This window comes from Poecilia formosa, unplaced genomic scaffold (assembly GCF_000485575.1).
Source record: "Poecilia formosa unplaced genomic scaffold, Poecilia_formosa-5.1.2 Scaffold20, whole genome shotgun sequence".
Lineage (NCBI taxonomy): Eukaryota > Metazoa > Chordata > Actinopteri > Cyprinodontiformes > Poeciliidae > Poecilia > Poecilia formosa.
Genome location: NW_006799959.1, coordinates 1277181 through 1293826, shown reverse-complemented (window position 1 = coordinate 1293826; position 16646 = coordinate 1277181). Strand labels below are relative to the sequence as shown.

General features: G+C 37.1%; 1 protein-coding gene and 1 long non-coding RNA gene across 3 annotated transcripts in view; both read right to left on the bottom strand.

Annotated features, from left to right (window-relative positions):
• rasgef1ba (RasGEF domain family, member 1Ba) overlaps positions 1-7738 on the bottom strand; it is a 76864-nt gene extending 69126 nt beyond the window's left edge. The window contains exons 1-3 of one of the 2 annotated variants that reach the window (XM_007547378.2): positions 7610-7738; positions 7462-7521; positions 216-263 (exon numbers count right to left, since the gene is read on the bottom strand). In XM_007547378.2, coding sequence (XP_007547440.1) covers positions 216-263; positions 7462-7521; positions 7610-7690 — 189 coding nt within the window. In that variant the 5' untranslated portion in view covers positions 7691-7738. Of the gene's footprint in view, positions 1-215; positions 264-7461 lie in introns of both variants that reach the window. The other variant, XM_007547379.2, reaches the window with a different exon arrangement.
• A 1940-nt stretch (positions 7739-9678) lies between these two features.
• Positions 9679-11950, bottom strand: LOC107835749 (uncharacterized). Its single transcript, XR_001661565.1, has 3 exons — positions 11844-11950; positions 9945-10138; positions 9679-9769 (listed from the first exon to the last, which is right to left on the bottom strand). It is a non-coding gene; the product is annotated as an uncharacterized LOC107835749 (long non-coding RNA).
• Positions 11951-16646: the final 4696 nt, after the last annotated feature.

Below are 16646 nucleotides of genomic sequence, written 5' to 3'. Positions count from 1 at the left end.
TTAAAACATTTCACATGTGGAAACGTGAAATTATCTGCACATAAACTCCCCTCTGATGTTGCAGCCACACACTGTGAAATGATGGAGACCATGTGATGTTTTCAGCCGTTATAAGCTGTGCTGTGATTGGTGCAGGCGGCCGTGTGTGGACATGTTTTTCAAAGCATGAAGAACACAAGTTAACACAAACATGAAACGTTCAAGTGTTTACTGACCCGCTGTCTGGAGGAAAGACCGAGTCCAAGATGCGGCGGACTGCGACACTGCATGGAGGAGAGAGAAGAAAGTTAAAATGCAGTCTTTATACACGTTAAGGTTGAAATGATGGAGGAAACTGAACCCTTTTCAACTAAAAACTAGTCATTTCATTTCTACAACATAAAGAAGCATTTTGAATTTAGGCTATGTTCACACTGCAGCCTGAAGTGAGACAATTCTGATTTTTTTTCCCCCCAAAAGCGACTCGGGCCTCTTGGATATCCGATACGCATCTGATCATTTCAAACATGACGCGAGTCTTTACGGCCGGGTTGCATTCATCCGACCTGAACGTCATCGATACTCGACAAACGTCACTATTCTGCGCCCTGAAACGCGCAAGCGGCGGACAGTAATGGCGGACAATAATGAGGATTAAGTTGTTAGTGTGCTGGCAGCAGTCGGATAACTTCATAATCGTAAAATAAGCTCCACCATTAGCATCCAAGTTTACTTCCGCAAACACCGAGCACTACTACCATTTCTTTTTTTTTCACCGAGCACGCTCTGTGTCGTTATTGCGCCCTCTACTGTACATGAGACACTTTCAGGTCGTTTGTAGTTCACACAGGACTACATTCCTTAACATGGGAAAGACTAAAAGACATGTCATTCAAGTATAGTAGATGGGTGTCAGTTCATAAGTCAGGAAAAATCTACCAGAAAAGCTTCTTCAAACCACACAGTGAGGCAACTGCAGCAAAAAGTGGTATCCGAGTCACTAGGTCTCCATCGCCATGGTAACTGCCCGACCATCAAACAAACATTTGAAGAGAGTTAAACTAAACTGAAAATGCCATTTTTGTTCAGCTGACACTAAAGTACAGCAACACTTAAAGTGGGTCCAAAATAAAATTTAAAAAAAATACCACAAGTCATTTTTTGCAAGTTTCAAGTTTGTAAGGAATAATCCAACAAGTTTTAATCTAGATTAAAATCCTGCCTGTTTCGAGTTGCTTTTGAACAATAACTGGAAAACTGACCAACATATTTGATGTGTATTGATGATGGCACTCATCAAAATGTAATGTTTACTAGTTTCTCAATTCTTTACTGTATGCATTTTTTTTATGTAAAGCACCCTGAACTTCCTCATTGTTGAAATGTGCCATAAAAATAAACTTGACTACGTCTCTTATGACTGAAATAAATAATTCTTATTAAATCCATGACATCTAGCTCCAACTCTGCATCATTTTATATTAGAAATATTAAAAGTGACTGGAAACAGTTAAGTCTGCAGAGAGAATCAGCAGGACTGATCCAGGACACTTCAGGTCTATGGTTAGGAAACGCGCAGCTAGCATCTCTGCACACCCCACACATCCTGGACACAAACTGTGCAGACTTTTACCAACAGGACAGTAAACACTGGAGAGACAGTTTCTTCCTCCTGGTTGTCTCACTATACTACAAAATAAAAAAGATTTCCCAACAATTGTTTTTATGTTTCCATTTAAAATGTCTTCACTGAGAAAGCGAACTAAAGTCGCATTTCTTGTTTGTGGTTAAACTTCTGGGCTTCACCAGAACACATATTCCAATTTGATGAATACAACAGTTTATTCTTTTGTAAAACGAAAACAGAATTTAAAGCTAAAACTTTTACAAACAAAACTTGGTCAATTTCTATATTCTTACTGTACGAGACCAAAAACTGGTGTTTTCTTGAGCAGCTGTCATTTTTTTAAATCTGAAGTTTGACTGAACGCCGACATTCACAAACTTGAACAATGAGAAGAAACAAAATAATTCCCAAACATGATGAAGAAAGACACTTTCCCTTTAAATAACCGTTTAAGCTGTTGGATTCCCTGCTGGCTAAGAGCTTCATGCAACAAATGCAAATTACAAATAAACAGACATTTAAATATGTTGGGCATTTTATTAGAAGTAATGTTGGAGCAACGAATCCTAATGAATGTTTAAAAGGCAGAACAAGAAGCTCCCAAAGGAGTATTTTACCAAGAAAAACCACATCAGTCAGCTAATGAGCTGCAGAAAACACAGACATGAACAAATTCACTCTAAACACCGACAACACACACACACCTTACAGAGCGACAAAGATGATTTACAAGGTGAAATTTACTGTCAGCTGTGACCTGCAACAAACCTCTACGCCTAGAGATTAGATTTCATCCAGAGCAGGCAGAAAACCTCCAGGAGGAACCTGGTTTTGTTTTACAAGCTGCATCATCTGGAACATTTTGAAGATGCTTCAAAACGTGTGAATTCAAGGTAAACGGTAAAACAGCTGAGATCATTTGAGACCCATAATAATTAGACAACTTTCATCTGACAAGTTAATAGTTAAACAGATTCCATTCAGATAATGCAATAATGCATTTTTATTTTTTTATTTTCACACCCAGTGGTCAATAAAGTGGTCAGTTTTCCAAAAGTCACTCCCTACAACTCCAGCAAAGCAAAGAATGCAAATGGGAGAAAACCTACACATGATTGGATCCTACAACAGGATTTATTTATTTTTTGGAGACTGAGTGTCGCTACCCAGCATACATTAACTGGAAACATTTTTTTTCTAAACAACCCAAAACTGCCATTAAATCCTTTAATTGATCACCAAACCTTAAAAAAAATAGCCTCAGCATTGTAAAAGCTGCTGATCCTGCACTTTTCATCCAAATCTACTAGAAACTGTTTGAAATCATTCATACAAAGATCTGCTGTTTGACCCTTTATTCCAAAAAAACAAAATGTTTTGCCGTTTGTGAAATCCCAGATCACCACTTTCTCCCGTCGTCCACTTTGTTTTATGTTCGACACCACCCCCTAGTGGCCACATCATCTAATTATAATTAAACAATCCCGTTGTAAAAAATAAATGCCCTGTTGCCTCAGACATGCATCATAAATATCTGCAAAGCAACCAAAACCAAACATCCAACCCTGTAACCAAAATAATTAGATCAAAGTCTAAAAACAAATCAGGACGTAACAGAGCTGCTCCAACATCCTGCAACACAGCAGCAAATCTACTACAGAATGAAAGAACTAAAGTGTTGGGATGGCCTAGTCAAAGTCCAGACCTCAACCGATGGACCTTGAAAAAAGGCTGTGAAGAAACATCTCAATGAGCTGCAATGATGTTGAAAAGAAACATGTCTCCAAAAAAGTGAGAAACTTGGAGAAAAAGTGTTGCTGCTGGTTCCACATGATGTTGGATCATTGCTTGTTTTTAATATATAAACAGATTGTTAAATAATGTTACACCAGATAAATAACAGACAATTTCTATTATACCCCCATGGAAATAAAAAACGCGTTTTCTGTTGAAACTTCTTCAACATGACTGGTCCTTTAAAATCCCCATTTTACAAAGGCAGAGATCTTCCACAGTACAACAATCAGTTTAGTTTGCACAATTAAAATACAGATCAAACAGATTAAAAGACAATAATAATAACAATGCAGGGAGAGGAAAAAGCCCAACACCTCCACCCAGATAGTAAGGCTGGACAAAAAGGCTGAAAATCTTATTACATTATACTGTAAATGTTTCATATCAGTCAATATCAGTAATTATTATTGATTAGATTTTGCTTTAAATATCTGAAATACTGCCAAACTGGTGGCATGACTTCATATTTTATCCACAGTTTTCTCTCCACACCATTGTTTTTTATTTTAAGCAGTTATGAGGCGAAACCTGAAACTGTTGCTCAACAAGTTGTTGCTAGGTAGCCAAACTGAGTGAGTTGCTAGGTAGCCAAACTGAGTGAGTTGCTAGGTAGCCAAACTGAGTGAGTTGCTAGGTAGCCAAACTGAGTGAGTTGCTAGGTAACCAAACTGAGTGAGTTGCTAGGTAACCAAAGAGCGAGTGAGTGAGTTAATTCCACCAACATTTCTTACTTAGAACCTTGGAGTTCAGTAAATATTGAATATTCTGTCTGGTGTCGGGTGATATTGATCATGTCTGTCTCGATATACATCGTTATTGATTTATTGGGGAGCCCTACCAAAATAGTATAGAAAAAATATGTAATCCAAGAAAACAATCCTTCAACAGTTGACCATATATTTAGGAATACAATCATATTGGAAAAATAAACATCTATGAAGTATTAATGAAGAATTAAAAGAAATTTAATGAAGAAACGATGTTGCAAATTTTCAGTAAAACCCAACAAAGCTCCTAGAAACTCTCCTCCCGGGTTTCTATGATCTGGTAACCGGCAGCCATTAGCTGCAGATTCTTCCAGATGGGCTTCAGCTCCACTGAACGTCACAAATAGCTGGGAAAGACGTGAAAGCTGGTCACTGTGGGGTTTGGCACGTTTGGATGAGGCACAGCTGCCGATCATGAGGGGAAATGAGGGTTCTCGTAATCATCTTCATTGAATGTGATCAACCTTCTGCCAATGAGAAAAATACCTTCTGGATTAGTTTCAGGTCTGACTGACAGCAGAGGGACCGTCCGTCTGGCCGCTTTCCCAACCAGCACGACTAATGGGAGCCTAATTGATCTCCATATATTACTGAAAAGATCATAAATAGTTTAAAATGAATTTTATTTAGCTAATTTCTGAATTATTTAAGACAAAAATGTTACTACAGAGGAGTTTGTTTTCTTTAAATCATCATTTAATCATGTCTGAAATCAAAACCTTCAGATGCCTGATCTCACACAAGTTCATAGTTTAAGGTGGAATTAGAAAAATACCACCTTATATAACTGTCTGTGCATCTAATCTAGTGAAGGTTGTCATTTAATATCCCAGAAGTTAGTGCTGCCTTTTCAAAGAACTGCGAAGGTTTTAATATCTTTGGTTTATGCAATGCGTGAAGAGCAGATTGGGATGAAGCCTGATGGATTGGCAATCACTTGCCAGCTGAGGATTATAACCCATAAGAATAAATCTGAATGTGTCCATCATCTGGAGTTACGCAATCAGCCCCAGTTTCCCAGACAACACAACTGCTTAAATGCTTACAGGGTTTTGCATAAGTCTTTATACCTCAATATATCTAGAAATCAGATATTGAATAAAAATCTAGATCGGTGACGACGTACCTGATCCATAAGAGCAGATCTATTCAGTCATATTACTGGAAAACACTGTAAATATCCAAAATAAACAAATCGACAAATTCAGTGGAGCTGGTGGAAAACACAAAACAAACTTTTCAGATTTTTATTATATCAGTTTTCACAATTAAACTATTTGTGATGCAAAATAAAACCCCAATGGATATGATTACTTTTGAAATTCACTCAGTGTACAGAGTGTGTTGGTAGCATCTATTCTTTATTTTTATAACTCTGAATTTTGCTGAAATCTTCTCTTACTTTGGGTTATTTAGAAAGTTTATTTGTAGGGTTAGGTTAGGGTTTAATTTTGTTTCTTTGTTTTTGTTATTTACTTTTCAAAGTTAGACAGTAAGAAAATGTTTGTTTTTTAAACAAGAGCAGGAAACAATGGAAAGTTTGATTTTTGTCATTTGCTTGCCAAACTGGAAAAATAAACCATGAAAAGCAACCTTGATGTTATTTGGACACTGGACGTCTTTCACCTGCATTTGAAACTCCCCCACAGTGCAGCAGTGGCTCATCAATTAAACTTTTAATATAATTTTTGGTTTGACAATCACCATTACCCAGTTTATATACCGAAGTAATTCTCAAGCTGTGTGATTATCTTTGTTTTCAGAGTTAAAATGTGCACAAAACCTTTGTTTTTGATAAATAGTTCACATTGAAAACATTTCTGTAGAAGTCATGTCACAGAAATCCATTCAGCATTGCTACAAGCATGAAAAAGGCAGAAACAGCTGACAGCAGCATGGCTGGAAATGAAGCGAAAGTCCTCCAATACAAAGTCAGGTATGATCTGATGCCTTCTGACAATTTAAACGCCACTAGACATCAATCTCTACATCACTGACACTAATATCCAAGAGATTTTACAGCCTGTCCCCAACATGTCAACCAAAATGGCGGCTTCTCTTTGGGTCGTTGTGGCAGCAAAGTGAAATGAAAAAAATAAATCTGTAATCATCATATCCTTCACAAAAACAAAAATTAAAGAATACTGCCGCCTTTTGGCAAAAATAAGAACTAATATGGAACAAAATAGATTAAGATAATACATACGCCTGCCACTAATGATTATTTTAGTTATCGATTAATCGGGGAAAAAACTATTTGGCACATTCTGTAAATTTCTCATCGAATCGCTTAGCTATTCTTATACAATATTATAAAGGCATAAAAAGGATGGAAATTAAATAATTCAGTTTATTTTTTTAAATAAGAAAACATTTTATTGCCTAAAATGTAATAAAATGTTGTGTACCTTCATAGCAAAGCCATCTGTAGCTAAAAATACTTCTAAAAGTCCATCTTTCTGTATTTCTTTTGACATCAATACAGTGTAAAGCTAATCTGCCAAATATTTTTTAATAACCAATTTAATAGTTAGATAGCAAAACGTGATTATTTTAAATGGGTGAAGTTAAAATATGCCACTTGAGGAGTTCTAGGTATATAAAAATGTCAAAAGGGTTTTTCCCCCCACCCCATCTTAAATTTTAGAAATATGCCTATTTTACAGTTTTGTGTTAATTAGCGCTTTTAGTGAGTTGTACTTTCAGTAAATTTCATTTTATCAGTCTGTATACTCGAGTTAATGATTACAAAACTGCTTGACCACCATTTTAAATAATCGACTCATCAAGCTGTTGCATTGCTTTCACAAATCACAAACTTGTTTTTCTATATTCTGCAATCAGTGTAGATTAATCTAGACGAGTTTTGTCAACAGCAGCAGCATGTCTGTGGCACACTGACCCAAATACAGAAGGACAGTTTGACTCTTGGCCATTTCTTACTTGATGCCACTTTCTGGCAACATCACAGTCACCATCTTTAAGCCATGAACTCAGACATTGTGCTATAAAAGGAAGAACTTCTGAGCTCGTTTAACACAAACAGCGCCTTCTGTAGGAAATTTACAATAAGGATAACAGAAGATGAAAAAACGCGTTTAATCCACCTGTAAGCAGCATGAAGTTGACACGCAACACAACATATGAACAAACCCTCTGCTGATTCTCAGAAATAACGAACAGTGACTTAAATTATTATTAGGGAGAATCTATTCAGCTCACACCTGACAGCACCGGATTAATGATGCATGAAGGCTGCGGGACTTTAAAAACAAACCGGCGCATCCTTACCTCAAACAGAGGAGGAGTCCTCTTGTTGGGAAGTGCGCATCCCAGTAATTCAGCCAGAAACTTCGCCATGTAGCAGTGAGAAGTGAAATTTCCTTTTAGTAGTGAAGCTTTATCAAATTAAAAACTCCTATTTTCCTAAAGGCATCACCTTTCTGTCTTCGTCACCAGCTTCCCGAGCGAAACGGGGAAGTTCCGTCCGATAAAAGGAGCGAAATTCCGGCTTAAACATCCGCAGAACGCCCGGTGGATGTGGAGCTTTATAATCTTTACTCCCACCGCCAAAATAATCTGACGTTTATTCTCGAAAATAAATCAGAAGGCGGCGACAGAGGGAGGTGTGGGCGGGACAACGAGCTGCAGGTGGTTTTCAGCGACAGGTGTTTGTTTTAGCAGATGATGATGGACAGGGCCGGCCAGAGACTTTTGGAGGGGCTGGTACTCAGAGTTAAAAATAGGCACTCTGAGCAAGATTTTAAAACACCTTAACTAACTAACACAACAATAACAAATAACAACCCATATTGGCCAAGAATCACGTCTTCAAATTCAAAAATACTTTATTGATCTTAAAGAAAGTGATCGTGTTAACCTGAGACTTTAGGCAGCAGCTGCATTTCCAATAACCATGAAACTGGAAATAGATTACAAAAACAAATTGGCTTAATGGAAACAGTTTTCAAACGCAACAATTTCAATAACCTGTTTTTGATATAAAAAAAAAAAGTTTTTACTAATAGTGTAACAGGGCTTTATTTTACCAATATTAGAGGTGGGTTTGTTAACATTTATACAAATTAATTTTGTTTAGTCAAAAAAGTTGTTTTTCCTGACATTTATTGGTGTCAGATGTGCAGATTGAATGTTTTTTATTTCTACCAGTTTCCTCAGCAACAGCAATGAGAAATTTCTCCAGAAACCTTTCGCTATTTAGCCAAGTTTAATGAAAGGGTGTTTTTGGGTAAAACGTCAATGTTTGCACCCTACTTACTGTGAAATTTTAAAAGACAGTAAATAAAAGAAACAAGATTTAGTTTCTGCTCTAACAGTTTCAGTTTAAGAAAACAAAACTTTCTCAGTGAAAACCTGAGAAAGTTTTGTCCTAAAAATGACAGAAAGTTTCCAGCAGGTCCCGGTGGTGGAGGGCCAGGTTTCTGAACTCCAAACAAAACTACTGCAAGGGCTGCAAAAGCTGCAGAGTTTCAAGCAAGAGGAGTCTGTTCTTAATATGCAAACACTCTTCAGCTGTGTCCTTATTCTGTCAGCATGTTTCGGTTTTCCTCCTCAAACCCTCAGCATTTCTGTCTCTTACTTCCTCTGGAAAAATGGAGACTGATGCTTGTTCTGGGCTTTGTTAAAAAAAAAAAAACGTCTGAGGTTAAAATTGATGCAATGTGCATTACAATGTAGTGATTTTGCTTCATATGTTTGTTGGTTTGTGTTTAGTGTCAAAATTTCATGTTTTTCCATGATTGTTTCCTATATTTGAGCATTTGAGATTATTGTCCATGTATGTATGATCACTTTGTTTCCTTTGCATTAAATTTACTACTGATTTGCATCTCATTTAAAGGTTTTGGGTGTTATTTTTCCTATTGTTTCTAATAGTCTGTTTTAAGTCAGTAATTCCTTAATATTAATGAAAAAGTGCTACTTTAAGCGGCAAATTATTTCACTTATAACAAAACATTTTATGTAAGGGGAAAATAGAACTAGAACTGTTTCATCAATATTAAGGAATTATTTACTTAAAACAAGCTCACATATTTTTCTCAGAAGTTACTTGTAAATTAGGTTTGTCTTATTTCAAGTGTGTTAAGAAATTTTCACTAGAAGCTAGACCAAAAATACGTGGTAAGGCTTTGTGTTTTTGCAGTGTAACAACTCATAAAAATAAAAAATAAAAACATAATTCTACATTTAATTCATTATCAAACTGGTCTTAAATGCGAACAAAACATTTTCCACCACTAAATGTAGAAGCTACACTTGAATTCACAAAGTGGGTTCAGATTTTTGAAAAAACAGAATTAGAACTGGTCTTTAAGGAGCTGTTGTAAAGAAAATGTGATGATAAAACAACAAGTTGAAGCTGCAGATCTGATAATAGGCGCTAATTTAGGTCAAACACACACACACACACTCCTACATAAAGCTCCCTGTTCGCTGCAGCAGCTGCCTAATGTTGCATCAAAGCCCTGTCTCTGATGGAGAGTGTTTTTCCTCTTTATTACACTCGGCGGCTCTGATGGAACTTCATCACGAGCCGAGCCTCCACTCCATCATCGGTCCCATAAACGGCTCCGCAGAGCTGGAGACGCAGACAGAGAGAGAGAGAGAGTGGGGGAAATAAACGAGATGAAATAAAGGAGGAGATAGCGGCTGTGTTCTCTCTGCACTGCAGCAAAGGCACTGTGGGTGATTTATCCGTCAGCTGGCTCAGGGGCAAGCTGAGTCTCACCATTAGTAAATGAGTCCTAACTCACCCCGACAGCAGAAAACATATTTCCTGTAGCCGTGTGGAGCTGAAGCCAAAATTCAGCTGCTCCCTCTGTCTCTCTCTGAAGCTGGCTTCACAGAGAAGATCCGACTTTCCTCCAGAGATAAGAAACAGACTCCTTTGTGCTGCGAATGCATCAGCGCAGGATTTCCATTTGAAAGGCAGACCCTCCTGTGGCCTCTCCTCACAGTCAGACCATATCAAAGAAGAAATGTCAAACCCAGAATTATCATCCTACAGTCACAGGTTCATTCTTTTATCTTCCCAAAATGTTTTTTATAATAATATTTAAAGGTGCATTATTATATAAAATCAAAGTTTTTGAGCTTTACATCTTGTTATGATGTTATTTCCTCATCAAAAACAAACCTGAATTGTTGCTTTGATTCTTTAATAAATATTTGAGAAATCCTTTAATCTCCATGGCAACCATTCAGCTGTGCAAAACACATGGGTGGACTTAGCTCCGCCTTCAAGACGCAGCTCATCCTCACAGCTGCAGCTTTCAGGTTTCAGAGCTTCTGCCTCCACCGTTACTCCCCCACTCAGCTCCTACAGACTAGCCAGCAGCAATTAGCAAACAACTGATCAGCTGATCTCATTATTGGAGCTACCTCTCAGTGAAACGCTGGTAGAAATGTTGTTAAAGGGTTAATAGAGGAGCCATTTGTGATGACTTCCTGAAGGTGGAGTTTCAGAAAGAGCAGGAGCTTCTTAAAGAGACAGAGGCCCAATATAAAGATGTTAAATTATGAAGTCAAATTTCTTTTAGGACATATTGGATATATATATTTCATTCTTATAACTGAAGTTAACACAGATACTTGATTGTAGCTATAAAATGGCACTGTGTCCCTGGAAAACACTTAATACTCCTGCTTTAATGATATTTATGTTTTGTCCAGTTTCTAGTGCAAATATCTTGCTTGAAATTAATAACTTTTCAGGAAGATACAGGAGCTTATTTTAAGTCAATAATTTCTTAATATTGATTTTAAAAAGCACTAGCTACACTGGCAGGTCATTTAACTCCAAAGACCCGTGTTAGTCCTGGACTGAGAGACTCTTTAGTTTTGTTTGCAACCTAGAAGAGAAAATAACTTTTATTCAATTTCTATCTGTTAGTTATTTGTGGTAATGTTGATTGTTGTGCACTATCCTAACAAATTAAATTAGAAACACGAACTTCAAAAGGAGAATCACATTATTCTCCTAGAAACAAACAAGTCTTCCTCCCTGTTTTTTTAGTGAGAAGTTGTAATGAGAAGGAAATATTTCCTTACAACCAATAACACCTCCATACTCTCAAATCTGTAAATAAATCATTAGATATTTGGGGGAAAATGCTTTCTTGCAAGAATTTTCAGCAAACATTGCATCTCACATTTGCTCATGTAAGATGATAACTGTTATGTTTCTAATTGATGCTCTGCGGTCGGCTCGGTCTTTCATCATTTTTATCTCTCTGTCCATTCTGTCGACTCCACAGCCAGCCAATTAACTCTGGAGCAGTCCACAAAGGATTCGGGTCATTTTCACTGCAGTCCTGTTGATAATATATCAAAAGGCAGCTTTGCTCATGGATTCTGGAAGGTTTTGGTTCACAGATGTGAGATTACTCTGCAAAAACACAAAATCTTACCAAGTTTCTTTTTTGTCTAGGTCCTAGTGCAAATATCTTATTTCAGTTGAAATAAGGCAAACTAACTATATCTTGCTGGAAAGTTACTTCTTAGTTAGTTAGACCAGATGATTTAGGCAAAAAAAAAAACAAAATGACATAAGCCATCATTTTAGAAATGTGATGATCTGTAAGAGGTACTCTATATAAATCCCAGTTAAAGCCGTGCTTTTTAACTTCAATTATTACAGAAAAGTAACTTACCTTTTGATCCAGAGCACCTCTAACTGAATAAAGTAGGTCAAGTTGACGTTACCTCCCGTTCCAATCTGTGATCTGTGGAGAAGTGTGTAATTGCTCTGTAATCTTAACTCGACTCGTTCAGTATGACGAGTCTGAGCTGCAGGCCTCATTAACTGAAGGTAAACCGCAGCCCTCCAATATCCGGGCTTTGCACTCTCATCAGATGGATAAGATGTGATCAGCTGGATGGCAAGGGCCAGCTGGTGAACGGGCCGCAGAAAGGACAAAGATAAGCACTCAGGATGTCATCAGCAGAGGGCATTAGGCAGGATTTTCCTATCAGACGGTGTAAAATGCAAAACCTGAATATCTGGGTTAAGACACAGTCCTGGGGATATTCAGGAAGAAAATCCTCAAGACCTTTAAAACTGGTAACATGAGGGGTGGGGAGGGTTAAAAATTGGGTCAGTTGTCTCCTTAAAGAGCAGAGTCATGAGTCACTCTGTTGTTTTCAACCTTCTGCTGTTTGTGTGTCTTATTCAACACACAAACTGGATTTTTTGTCTGCAAAATATGACTAAAACTATGTTTTGTGTGTTTAAAGGTACTTTTTACAATTACATTTGCAGTGAAATGGTGTTGCTATATCAATAAAGTGAATTAAAACTGTCACTGTGCTGTGATAGTTTGTTATGAAAAGATCAACATCCTCTTCCTCCTCTCTGAGCTTCTACTGCCAACTGAAGAAATGCAACAGTCTTGACCAAAAACAACCAATCAGAGCCAGGAGGCGGGTCGTAGTGCTGTCTATCAACCGCGTGTACTCCCTCATAAATGTGCTAATGGTGGAGAAACAACTGGACTTACAGGAAAACTGTTAATCCGTCGTCAGATGTGGCTATGCTAACTAGCCTTAGCATGAATGTTAAGCTGCAGCTTAGCAGAGAGAAAGAGTGATTGACAGTGCTAAAACCCGCCTCCTGGCTCTGATTGGTTGTTTCTAGTTAGCACTGGAAGAAGCAGAGGAGATCAGTTTTTCCCACACATTATCAGTCTCATATTATACTGTCATGACAAAGTGATAATTTCAATAAATATTTACAAAACATTCCTTTATCCTGTTTTGTAGAATAATAAAAGCACAACATAGTTTGTTAAATTAAACACATCGGTTGATTCTACGCAACATAAACTTGAAGCATGGTGTCCAAAAGCTTTCTATTTGTAATGTTTTCCCTTTAAACTAAATATTTCTCTTCAGATCAGGAGCCAGAATGAAGCTGCATTAGTGAGCAGGCTGTTGCGTAACGCTGATGCAGTAGATTGTGGATTTGACGGTTTAAATCTGAACTGCAGACAGCAGATTAAATCAGGTTTATTTTAGCAACGTCGTCCTGCTGCCACACATCAGAACTGTGAGAAATCCCTCTGCACTTCATTGAGCTGTTTCACCATTTGCTTCTCGTTGATAATCTTGTAAACACAACAGAGTATTTTAACATCTTAATGCATTAATGTAGATCTGTTTATAAGCAAATACCATGAATTTAGTTTTTTTTTGTTTTTTTTTGTTAATTTATTTTCATATATGTCACTTTAAATGCAGAAAACGGATTCTCTTGGGGATCCATCTGTTGGCGAACCTCAGTGTCATCTCATCACTCGTTGCGGTTGCATGTCTGCATCCTCCTGACCTCTGACCCCCTCAGAGATTGCTCTTCAGCCCATCATGGTGTCACTCCTGATCCTGTGATATTGTTGTCCTCAGACATCTTAGCTCTGTCCTGCAGACATGAGAGCTGCTGCCTTAATCAGACGTGACAGCAGAAGAGTCGGCCTTCACAACCTTCCTGTCTGGATTTGCAACTCATCACCGTGGGGTAATAACTCCTGTCAGACGCCACTGAAGCCGCTCTCTTCATTTACCTGAAGAAGGCTTCACTGACTTCACTTCAGATAGGAGTTTAAAAAACTGATACACCATCAATAAATCCATCTGGGTGCAGCATGTGCAGGAAGACAATACAAATAAATGAGTCCAATCCTGGAATAGCTGCATAGCTGCAGGAAGGGGTGTCCAAAGTGTGGCCCGGGGCCCATTTGTGGTACCTCCACTGAAAAACATAACATCTTACCAAGTATTTTTTGTCTAATTTTAAAGCAAATATTTATTACACTTGAAGTTAGGCAAAACTAACTTATCAGAACTGTTTAGCAAGATATAGGAGCTGGTTTTAAGTCAGTACTCCCTTAAAATTTAAAATAAACTACCAATTTCTCTAGCAGATTATTTAATTTACAATAAGACATTTTTCCCATGTTAAAGTGAGATAATCTGCGAGTGGAAATATCACTTTTTCATCAATATTAAGGAATTATTTATTTAAAACCAGCTGCTATATCTTGTTGAGTTGTTACTTGTAAGTTAATTTTGTCTTATTAATGAATTTTGTGACCTGCCAGCAGCTTAAAAACACATGGAAACCACTGATGTACGGTTTTTCCGCCCAACTGAGAGAAAGACATGTTGAGGCTCCGCCCACCTTCATTTCAGTCTGCTGAGTTTACAGTTTGCGCTGCAGCAACCCAGATGTTATTGATGCGTCTGTCTGCAATCTGGCAGCGCAGGCGACGGAGGTCAATCCCATTACACCTGGCGTGTTCTGTGTCAACACGTCTCAGTCTGAGCTGAGGATGGAGGAGGATGAGGAGGGGCGGAGGAGGAGGACAAGCATGATTGCTCTGTGCTGAGATGAGAAAGCCTTGCTCTCCTTTGATCAGAGTCGCTCCGTGTTCATCACTTTGACCGGCTGCACTGCAAAAACACAAAGTCTTACCAAGTAATTTTGGTCTAGTTTCAGTGCAAATATCTTACTACACGTGAAATTATACAGAACTACCTTACAAGTGAGTTTTCTGCAAGGTATAGGAGCTTGTTTTTAGTAACTAACTCCATAATATTTATGAAAATATGACAGTGTTTCAGAGATGTTGTATATAGAAAAAAATGAGTAAATTTCCACCAAAAAACTCAGATTAATCTCAGAAAGTTTGTAGAAAAAACAATGACATTTCTGAGTTTCAGAAGTTGAAAATTTGCACGTGGAAATTCAAACATTTCCAAGTTTTATTTCTTGAAATTTATGAGTTTCAAAAATTTACAAAAACTTGTAATTTTCAAGATTGTTCTCTGACATTTTCTAGAAATATTGTTGAAATTTCTGAGTTTCAAAAAATACCTAGAAAAAATCTAACATTTGTAGATCAATCTCAGAATTTGTCTTGGAAGAAACATTGACAAAATTAGTTTAAAGTATCAAGATGTCTCTATGAAACAAAACTGACCTCAACATATCTATTTTAGATTCAATACATTTTTATTTGATTTTTATGGAAAATGACATCAGAAAGTACTGAGCAGCCTGTTGATTTCATTTTTAAAATATATATTTTTTTACATTAACAGTTTTATTTTTGCATATATTGCAAGAAAATGAGTATAAAAAAGTACTAAAGCTAGCATAAAAAAAAAACCTTTTCATTGTTAAATGGCTCAGTTACTTGACATGTTTACTGAAGAGCCAGAGTGAAGGATCTGGAGGAAACCTTTTATTTATTTTAGTCAATTAGCTGCTTAGAATATGACATCATTTTGAGACATTAAATTTTTGTTTTTCTTTACCTGCAGCACCAAAATCTTTACATTTTTAATATTATTAAACATTTTTGAGATGCAGATCTTTGTAGAAACACACTGACATCAGTAGTGATTTAAACTGAACAACCATGATGTTAAAATCAGGCTTTATAAGTGAAGCTGAAGTTTTTCTAGCCCATTAGATCTTGGGAATTAACCAGAGAGATCCACAGTTTTGTTTTTCCAGACATTAATAAGGAAGTAGAGAAATTAATGAGCCACACATTCAAGCCTTATTACCCAGGAGTCTTTGCTGTGACACATCCCACTCCCACTGGCTGCTGTGCTGTTCAGTCAAACAGAAAAACCACTGTTGACATAAACTTCTTCTTGCTTCTTATTTCATCGTAGCTGGTTAAAAACAACTCCTCTGAGAAAAATGTAAGACAAGGATTTGCTATGAAACAGTTTTTAATTAGTAAGTTGTGTTTCATGCAAAGCAGAATTATTTTTCTGTTTTGTTTGGGAGTCTAGATGTGTTTTAGGATTACACCAGTTACATCTGACAACTCACAGTTCAGTGAACCCAGTGTTATCTCTTCATACTGCTTGTGATGAGAAAACTGGATACAAATATTAACATACTGATTAGAAAAAAGATTGCATTTTTGCATGGATGGATGAACGGCTTGTGTTGTATTAGCATGAAAAACTGGCACAAATTTGCTTGATTGAGCTTCAGGGAGGAAGTTTGGCAGCACACGGCATCACTTTAGGATCTGACAGCAAAAGACCTAAAGACACTTTGAGAGAAAAAAATAATACAAATTTTATTATTTTATTAGGCATGTGCCTAAAGGCTTCAGCTCTGTTTCTGTGAACATAAGTTTACTAAAACAGGATGTGGGGAAGCAGGAAAGCACAGCCAGAAGAACAACAATCACGAGATACATAATAGATTTAGTAACTTTCTGTTACAGTTTATAATAATATCTGATTTTTATGACCTGTTATTCCTCTAAGGTTGGGATGTCGAACTCATTTTCATTTCAGGCCACATGAAGATCATGAATGTCACTATGGTCTGATATCGCCCCCTTGAGGCGAAATAGTTTCATGTCCAATAGTTCTAAAAATAATTAAATTATTAATAATAATAATAATAATAATAATAATAATAATAATAA